The sequence below is a fragment of the Mus caroli genome, unplaced genomic scaffold (assembly GCF_978045245.1).
Source record: "Mus caroli unplaced genomic scaffold, Mus_caroli_1 scaffold_16, whole genome shotgun sequence".
NCBI lineage: Eukaryota > Metazoa > Chordata > Mammalia > Rodentia > Muridae > Mus > Mus caroli.
In genome coordinates this window covers 100,619,173-100,629,406 of record NW_028227271.1, presented here as the reverse complement: position 1 = coordinate 100,629,406, position 10,234 = coordinate 100,619,173, and the positions used below count along the sequence as shown (strand labels likewise).

At 38.7% G+C, this 10,234-nt stretch overlaps 1 protein-coding gene across 1 annotated transcript in view; it reads right to left on the bottom strand.

Moving 5' to 3' along the window:
- Positions 1-8,045: 8,045 nt before the first annotated feature.
- Positions 8,046-10,234, bottom strand: part of Fbxo4 (F-box protein 4) — a 15,930-nt gene continuing 13,741 nt past the window's right edge. Inside the window, exon 7 of the mRNA XM_021183531.3 lies at positions 8,046-10,234. This exon is cut by the window's right edge and continues 1 nt beyond it. Coding sequence (XP_021039190.1) covers positions 10,146-10,234 — 89 coding nt within the window. The 3' untranslated portion in view covers positions 8,046-10,145.

The window sequence follows — 10,234 nt, the reverse complement described above, 5'->3', positions numbered from 1 at the left end:
AGCCCATTAAAGCAGAGCAAAAGTGTGCTGGAGGGAACAGAGAGAGCTCACATCTTGATTCTAAAATAAGGAAGAAAAAAAAAAACACAGCAGAAAAGAAAAATGTCTTGAAGCCTGAAGCCCACCAAAGGTGACACACCTCCTCCAACAAGGCCACACCTTCTGATCCTTCTCAACACTTCCACCAACTAGAGAGCACATTCTCAAGCATATGAGCCTATGGTGGCCAACGTCACTCAATCCATCATATGTAAATTCCAAGTGAAGACAATCTCTGGCCAGGGAAAAATTCTCTTTAAAGTGGATTAATAATAATAATGGTACAGAATACCCAAAATACAGTCCACAGAACTCAAAAAGCTCAACAAGATGAAGAACCCAAGGGAGGACACCTCAGTCCCCCAGTCCCACTTGGAAGAGAGAAGAAAGCAATCACAAGTGGGGAGGGAGGGAAGGACCTGGGAGGGAAAGTGGACAGGTTGGAGCATGGGGAATGGGGGAGAGAGGGAAACCTAATCTGGTATTGGGTGAGGGAAAAGGACTGAAGCCCTGAGAGCCAGCAGAAAGAATGTATACAGGCAACCTCAGGAAATAGGAGGTTGCCCCCCCACCCCCCGAGAATGCACCAGAGACCTGGGAGGTGAGAGACACAACTCTCATTACATGAGTTGAATCCACAGATCCCATCCTGGAAGGGGAGAGTCAATTCCCCAAAGTTAACCTCCACAATGCACCCTATGGTGTGTTCGGACCCATATTCACACACATCATGCACCCACACAGACGTGAGTGTGTGTGTGTGTGTGTGTGTGTGTATGCAAATAATAATTGATTTAATGCTAAAATCATAAAAAATCAAATCTAGATATTTCAATAAAAGTGTTAAAAGAGCAATGAAGCATGTTTGAGGTCTAAACATATATATGCTCCGAGTCTAACCTCATTCTTTCTCCTCTGTCTCCTCCAACCGTCTGAGAATCACACAAATAAGGTCATGAACTTCATTTCTCGTCTAAAGGTATGTCTTAACTCTTTAGCATAGAACAGATTGTTTCAGACTCTGTGACCTATGGAGTCACCATATGATCTCATTCATCCCAACTGGGAAAGGAGTGTGGGAGGGGAAGGAAGTTCTTTGACAACCCTTTAGACAAAAGATGCCCATAGTCTACATATGTCTATTGTTAAGACACTTATGTATGATTCCCTTGAGAAGTCTATACTTGTCCTTAGAGGTACTATACCGTTCCTCAGAATCCCCCTCCTGATTCCTGTGCCTCAATACGGGTTAAAAATCTTTTCTGAACAGACTCCAACTTTGCTTCATATTGAAGCATTCTGAAATCTCTTCCTCCATTAGAGTCAAGAGTCCCTGCTCCTCCCGGGCTGAGGTCTCTGAACTCTCCAGGCTGCCTTGGCTGGGCAGCACTGAGCTATCTCCTTCTTGCTCTGCCCGTAGTAACCGGAAATTCCATCTTACCAGTCATGAGCAAAGGGTCTGTATGGATGGCTGTTCCAAAGGGGGAAAAATGATTTGTTTTTATGACTGGAAAACTGTGCTTGTTTTAAAAGAAAATTTTGGCCAGATGTGGTGGGGCACACCTTTAATCCTAGCACTTGGGAGTCAGAGGCAGGCAGATCTCTTAAGTTCCAGACCAACCTGGTCTACATGATGAGTTCTAGGACAGCTGGAACTATACAGGGAGACCTGTCTCAAAAAACAAAACAAACAAATCAAAAATACAAAACAAAAAATATTGTCTTCCTCTTTATTATTTCTATGATTAATATGCAGAAATTAAAAGGCAAAGACTCACAGCTCAAAAGAGGGTGCCTTGTATAACAAGTTCTCAGAAAGTAAAATTAATATTCTACAGCGTGATGTGATCATCTTAAGGGCCTTCACACATCTGAATATGCCATACGAGGATTTAAAGATGGACAAAGCTGGCAACAACCTGTGTAGATTAGCCCGACTTGTGGAACAGGTCACATGAAATGAGGAAAGCAAATATCCGGACTCGGGAGCCAGATACAGACTGCTTGCAAAAAACGACATCAGTGTGACAGAGTGGGATTTAATCATCTTCCTGTAGAAGAGGGCTACACTGCTGGCAGAGATGGGAGCTGTACCTATTATGCAAAACGTGAGGACTTGAACTGAGAAGGTTTAGGGGAAGCAACAGGGAGAGAAAATGTAAATGTCAGAAATAAAATTTCCACAAACGAAGAAAACTGAAACCAAGATACACAGACCCCTATCCTCCTACTTGTTTACCTTGATTGTGAGTGCTGAAATGCTAGTAGTGTGGGTGCTGACGCAGGATGGCCACGAGTTAAAGTGCAGGCCAGCCAGAAGGTTGTACAATGAGACTCTGCCTTGAATAAACACATACATAAATAATCAAACAAATAAGATATTAACAAAACCACACATAGATAAAGAATATCCAAAACCTGCGCAGCAACAGAGAAACAGAAGAGGGCGCCAGAGAGCTAAGAAAGGTAGTTCCTCCCTTTTTGCCTCTTACTGCTAGCCTAGAAAAGTACTAGGTACTCAAATGAAAGGAAACTAAAAACCCTGCATTCACATAAGTTACAGTAATCAAAAATATCAAGTGAAGAGCAAAACGCTTCAGATGAGGAGAATTATTGCAAAACAATTTAGGCAATCAAATGAAATATCCTTAACCAAGCATTTGCAGGGATTTAAAGAGTGTGAAAAAAATATTTAATTCAAAGTTAAACTAGAAATTTGAAAAAACACAAAATAATATGAAATGAGACTTTACCGAACTCTGGGACCAAAGATAAACTATTACCTCAGAACTGATGACTAAGTTGGAACATATTTAAGATAACACAGGCCAGATCAAGAATATAACAAAAAGAACAATAACAAAAAAATAATCGCAAGAACAGTACAAACATGGAAAACATAAAAAGACACACTATTTTATGAATTTTATTATACATGTCTGTTTGCAACATAAATAGATGTTATAACACAATGGGAAATAAGTTAACCTTGAACACAGATTAACAGAAAGGCAATGGCAGCATATATAAAACAGTAAATATAATAAAATAGTATGTGCTAATTTTACAGACAAATAAAAACAGACATAACCAACCCTTTTAAAAATTGTAAATTGACTTACAAAACAAAACTAAAGCCTACTATACTATACCTAACATATTCATTTTAAATATTTCAATTCAGAAAGGCTCACCCTAAACATATAAATAAGAGTCTACTAATTTCATTAATGATTTTTTTCATGAGGAAAATTTCAAATTTAAAAATATTAAACAAGACCAAAATTTTACTTCATAAATCTGAAGGGCCTAATTTACTAAAATGAGTGGTTATGGATATTCACTTAATAACACAGACACCGTCTTCGTAAGTCAGCTACAGAAGATCCCAATATTATCATAATTGTTAACAAGTTGCATTGGAAGAGCCTTTTTTCTAGTCACTGATTCTCTCATCTGTATATAGTAACAGTTCCACTTTCTGGAAGTCTAGGGATAGTAGAGGGATATTTTTCAGAATTTAAGAACAGTCTTCTGATAATGGTGGCATAAGGAGTTTATGCACTTCTTATGTCAAAATAAGGTAAGACAAAAACAGATCATCCTCGGTCTGTAGCATTGGTTCTTAGAACCAAGAGTGATAGGGTAAGAATTCTATGGCCAGTATTAAATGTAATGCTATGGGCATTTTTCTATTAAAGATATTTCAGAGAAGTATAGAAGTTGGATTAGTAAGTTAAATTAGACTCAACACTTTTGTATTTTCTTCAACCAAGATACACAGAAAAGCACAAGCAAAAAGATAGTTATTAGAAGGCAATTCTTCAATGTACTTCAATACGAGATTGATACAGTAAATCATGCTTTAAAAATTAAATATTTAGCTAGCAAATTTTGCTCTAATTAAAATATTTATGATATTCTAATGAGAAGACACTGAAAATCTCCCAGATGAGTTCATCTAATCTTGTCTCTTAAAGTGAATAGAATTTGTATAGCCGAGTTTTCTAGTGAGCAAAGAAATAACATTTGATAACAGCAGTATTCTAATCACCTGAATGTCACAAACACTAAGCAAACTCTTTTAGAGAACTTTTCACATCAGGCACTGTCTTAAGTACTTCAAAATGCTTATTTTTTGAATCTCTTGAGAACCATATGAGTAGATGCTGTAACTGTTTTTGTTGACTTTATATTGAAGAAAATTGGAAACATAGAAGCAAAGAAATTTGCCCAAGAGTACACAACCAGGACTTTAAGTTGTGGCCGCACCCTTGGTGGATAGAACAGGCAATGTTCCATATAGGTACACTTGTTAGAGCCCTCAACCACTCCTCAGTTACTGATGCTGTTTAAGGAGGTGATAGATGTTTGAGGAGGAAGCGCATCAGTGCAGATGGGCTTTGAGGGTCTACGGCCCTGTCCCATTTCCAGTTCACTGTCTCTTATTTCTGGGTATGGTTGAAGATGTGATTTCTAGGGTTCCTACTCTGGCCACCTGTCGGCATGCCTCCCCTGCCATTAGGGAACTGTCTCTAGAACTCTGAGGCAAAATAAACACTTTCGTCATGGTGTTGGTTCCGGTGTTTCATTGCAGCAACCAAGAGTAACTAATGCACCGCTCCAAACTGATTTAAATGTCTATGCAGGCAATGACGACGCTATCTGTCACTAACAGCTACTTATGCAGAGACTCTAAGTACAGAGTGAAGTGGGAAAAGCAACAAAATAATTTCTTGAGGCTTTAGCAACGATCTTAGCCCATATATTATGCAAACCTGCTTAGTACTAATTCTGAAGGTCAGGGTTGTAAAGGTGACATAAGTCCCATCACAGAGAGAGAAAGACAGAAGGATCATCACACTGTGCAGTAAATATGAAATAATGATAATTATAGGGGAAAATGAGAGTACAGGAAAATGTTTCACAAGATATAATTGTGCTCACTAATTAAATAATCATAGTGAAGCTACTGTACGTAGACACCACATTAGGAAATGCTTTAATAAATGAGTCTTGAAATTTTCATCACATGGTGCCTAAGAGACTATAAAATCTAGAAAGAAGCTCAACTAGGACAAAGAAGGTCACGAGACATCACTGTATCAACAAGACAAAAGGAATAAAAACATGATTTTCGGGGCTGGTGAGATGGCTCAGTGGGTAAGAGCACCCGACTGCTCTTCCGAAGGTCCAGAGTTCTAATCCCAGCAACCACATGGTGGCTCACAACCATCCGTAACGAGATCTGGTGCCCTCTTCTGGAGTGTCTGAAGACAGCTACAGTGTACTTACATGTAATAAATAAATAAATCTTTAAAAAAAAAAAACATGATTTTCTCTTAACCCATTGAAGAGCAGTTGGTGAAATGTAAGACAGAAAACAAAGCAATAAGAACACCTCTTTACTTTAAGCCAGAAGAACAATAGATGCAAAGAAGACTAAATCACATGAGTTCTTATGTGACTAAAACCCAATCTGCTTTCTTTGGGGCCAATAGTGTATTTGTATATAAGTGGATGCAATTTTAGCCTAGAAGCAGGTAGGAACACCCACCCACCACCACTTCTTCCCCCCTCCCTCCACCCTCCCTCCTCCTGGGAAGAGAATAAAAATAGTACTGTCTCTTCTGGTGACAAGAAGATGAGCCTAGTGGGTTGGTTGCAAATAAAAGACATAAAGTAGGGACACTAATCACTCTGCCTAACAACTCTCCCTGCAAAGGAATTCTGCTAAGAGGAAGGGGCGGGGGAAGCAAAACAAAACAAAACAAAACACCCAGGAACTTCTCAAAGGCTTAGGTTTGGGGAATCCTCCAAAAAGACACAAAGCAGAAAAACGGAAACACACAGGCAACAAAGGTCTCTCTAGCTGAAGGAATCAAAGCAATCAGTTCCTTGACTGCTGGATGCTAGGGACTTGCATAAAAGGAAAGAAGAGACATAAGCCAATATGAGCCACACATAAACAAACAGGAGTCTCAGCTCCAAATGAGCTGGGCCCATCAAGAAACTAGAAAGATGACCCTTCTCTGCAGCTGGATCATGAAAAGGGGACCATGGGTGAGCTTGCTTCAAAAAGAAAATACAGAAATTACATAGTTCAAAGTTTAATATTCTTTTTTGAAGTGTCCTTTAAAATGAGGCATATGAAATAGATGGGAAATGTAGCCTCAAATAAAAGGTGGACAGGATGGCAGGTAGAAATACTATGGTAATAAAAAATAGCAGAACAATATTACTGGGGTTCTTAAAAGTTAACAGATGCAGTAGAAAAATGTAGGAGAAACGAAAAAGGTGTGAGGGGAGAAGTTCATCTAGGGCATCAATAACTAATGGCAGCATTTCTTCCTGAGACGATGAGAATAATCTCATGATGATTATCTTAATAGTTACCTGTAGATTTAGATTTTCTAAAACCTACTTTAATAAGGGTTCTTAAATGCTTTAATCTTCCTTCTAGCCCATCACCCACCAGAGGTATTGGGAAAGAAAGGTTATTACGATACGGGGGAGTGGACCTGTTTGGAAGTAGTTCTTTGGAGCAAATCCAATCTGCATTGTCAGGAAATCAACAGTTCAGCTCACACAAATCAGGAGTCAGCAACTGCAGGTCAGTCCAGAAGAAGCATGGAGGCTTTGTTGTATGTTGTTCAGAAGAGTTCCTTGGGGGAGATTTTAATCTCCAATTGGGGGGATACCACCAGTCAAGTTCAGTAGCACAACCCAGCAGAAAGCCCAATTGGCACAAGTCATCAGGAGTGACCAGGACCAACAGGGCTGCCAGGAGTAGTTCTGTGCTGTACCTCTCTCAGCCAAACAAAGATGTGTGACCAATGAAGCATTGCAAAGCTAGCTATGCAAGCCTCTCCCATGTCTGTCACTGTCCACTGAGTCCTATTTATAGCCCCTCTAAACATCACATGTACTCCCGTGATACTCACACTCCAGTGAAGTTTACTTGGCAGGCCGAGAGGCCTGGAAGTGCTCACGAGGCAAAGAGTTTCACGGAAACTCACCTCCTGGAGCTTTGGTATTCTCAGTAACCCATATATTCATACCCTATCCCCGAGTTAGTCTGGTGTATGGATCCACATGCTCTCTTTTAGTATTATCTTATTATAAGTGCCTTTTAAGATTGAATTCTGACATAGATAAGCCTTTGACAGTGTTCCAACATCCTAGAAAGTCCTTGAGCTGACCATGGGCTTGGAATTCAGTAAGAATGTTGCCTATTCAGTGGCATTCAGAATTGCCTCTGGTATTACACTATCACTTAGAATAAAAGCCAAGTTGCTCCCATATACAGGAATTTACAATGGTTTAGGAAGTAGATCTGGCTGTGGTTTTAGAGTATTGCATTATTCATGATATGGTTGGCTAGAGCGGAACTCCCTAATTAGAACCATGACTTGGTTGTGAAAGCCCTTGCCCTAGGAGTGTAAAGACCTCACACCTAGCTTCTAAGAATATGGCTGACCTTAGATAGAGCTGACTTTGTCTCAGTTCCTGCCAGTCTTTGTGTTTACATTCCTCTGTTTAGTGTAAGAGTCACTAAGCATCCGGTAACCTCATTTGTACCTTGCTGATGTGTCACCTAACTTCCCTATTTTCTTCTGTATAAAAAGTTTGATGCTCGATTTGACAAATTACATTCAGATTCTACACAATCTCCTGTGCTCATCTGTCTGTCATTCAATTCCTGCCAACTCCTTGCCCACCTGTGACCAGAGACCCATTCCACGCAGACAAAGGGACCCAGAGGATCTTCGGCACTCCCGAGGGTCTTATCTCAGCAAGATACCATGTTGAGTTCTCTTAGTAAAATATCCATGTGAATCTGTATCAGCTGACATATCCAGAAACGTATACTTCTCTCTGGCAATCAGGAGTCCACAGAAGTGGCAAAAAGCCACCAGAACATCCCCAGAAGGTTTTGGGTGCATTTCTTTCTATGCAGTCACTTACAAACAGTAACCAGTAAGAAATAGCAAGGCACACCAATACCATCCAGCATTGCCCATCATCTGTTGGACTATATTTATTTTCCTTCTTAACATGCTTTCACATGTCTGCGTTGACAAAACATCCTTTCACCTGAATACCCCAGCAAAACATAATTTGACATAACTGACTTTCCAAGATCCCAGAAGTTTTCACTTCAGTTACAGATATCTAATACTGCTACACTAACCATAGAATTGGGAGCATACTGATTACTGTGTTGTACAATTTTTAGAAAAGGTAATGAATGCTATGTACAACCTTATGCCAATAACATGAGCAATTTATATGATATGGAAAAAATTGCTTGAAAAGTACAACCAACACATTCCCAAGAAGAAATATCTTATTTTAGATACTATGTTCTTTTATTTATTCATTAGACATACTCTGGTTTTCACGTAAAACCTTCCCACTAAGGCAATGGGTTAAATAAGTCTCTGAAACATGTTCAACCTGCTTTAAAATACACAATAACTCTTCAGCAGAGGGGAAACCAAGAAAGGGGATAACATTTGAAATGTAAATAAAGAAAATATCTAATAAAAAAGGTAAAATTGTCATAAAAAATACTTTTTAAGTTTTATTGTAAAGATGGGCTATTTAAAGAAAAAATTATTCATCAAAGTCCTTATAGGATATGAAGTCTTATTTGTATAAGGGAAGGTCTCTTTCACTGCATGTGAAATATTAAGAAATCTGCTCAATATAAATTGTGATAAGAAATTATATTGTCTTCTTGCAATGCTGGCAGATTGTAATAGCTACTAGCGTTGTGTGATTAAAGGCAAGCTCTTTCAACAAAAGAATGGTGCATTCTTTCCACTATCAGGATTGAAAGATTTCTGCTATGTTGTAACTCATAATTCTTTTAACTTAGGGGAAGGGATTTGCAGTTTCCTTGTCTCTTGACAGCATCATATGGGATTTGATTGTTAATAGATTTCCATACTTCTCTGTTTCTCTATTTCTTCAACTAAAACCAAGAACAATACCATGACTATGATTTTAATACAATCTGTTCTTTCTGGAGTACCTGGTGAATTTAATCCCTTGTACATCACATTAAGAGGTAGGAACAAAATGGGATCTTTAAAAGCCAATTTGGAAGCTACTTTCATGAGGGAATTTAACCTATTCATGAGATCAACGGAATCATGGATAATCATTTTTCTCAAGACAAATCATCCTATACAGGTTAACCCTCCTTTCCTGACTTAGGAGATTCAGTGCAGCTGTGAACTCTATGAGCTCTACCTTCACTAGATGAAGTCCATGGACCTGGTCAAAACGGAAATGGCAATCCCCTGAATATTTAGAAAGTCTGTGGTCACTTTCTCCACAAAACAAACATATTTAAGTACACGTAAATATAAACATATAAATCATACAACAGTATTTATATTCCTTTCACAATAATTTTTAAATCCCCCAGTTCCAGTAAGGTGCTAGGTGATTTCCTCTGCAGTGCAAGCAATTGCTGAGGTAGCTTTACACATGTAAATCTTTATCATGTATAAGTATGAAACAGAATTTAGTATTTCCTTGTTCAAAATGATTCAAACATGACAACTTTCACAAAAAACCCTAATTTTCACTGAAAGAATATCAGATACAACATAAACATAATATTCTTTCTATTCTTTCGAAAGAGAACAGATGTTGTAGTCATTACATTACTGCAATTCTAGTGAAAATTTCATAATTAGTGTCTCTGTTGAGAATGATTTGAAACGTCTTTCCAATAAGCAGTTAGTGGGGCCCTGAAGAGATCCTATGGCTGCTAAACAGGCTTACTATTCCTATTGGGCAACCTTGATAGCAAAAAAGAGAGAATATGAGAAATTAAAGAACCACAAAATTTTGTTTTGCAGAATTTAATATTTAAAAAAAAGACAGAAAATATAAAATTATCAAAAATGTGAGAGTTCATTTTGTGGAAAAGTAGTAGGACTGAAACTTGCAACTCATTCATGGTAAAGTGTCAGAAACCCAGCTGTGGTAGCTGTCCAGTAGAAAGGCCTCCTCCAGAGGGGCAGTGACAGGAGGGACAGGAAACACATACACCACGACCTGCGGCTTCCCATGGTCCCGAAAGAACTTCATTTTGCACGCTTAGATTCTACTTCTTCAAGAATCCACTCAATGCCATTCAAAAAACCAGTCAGAGTTTCAGCCTCTGTATCCTGGA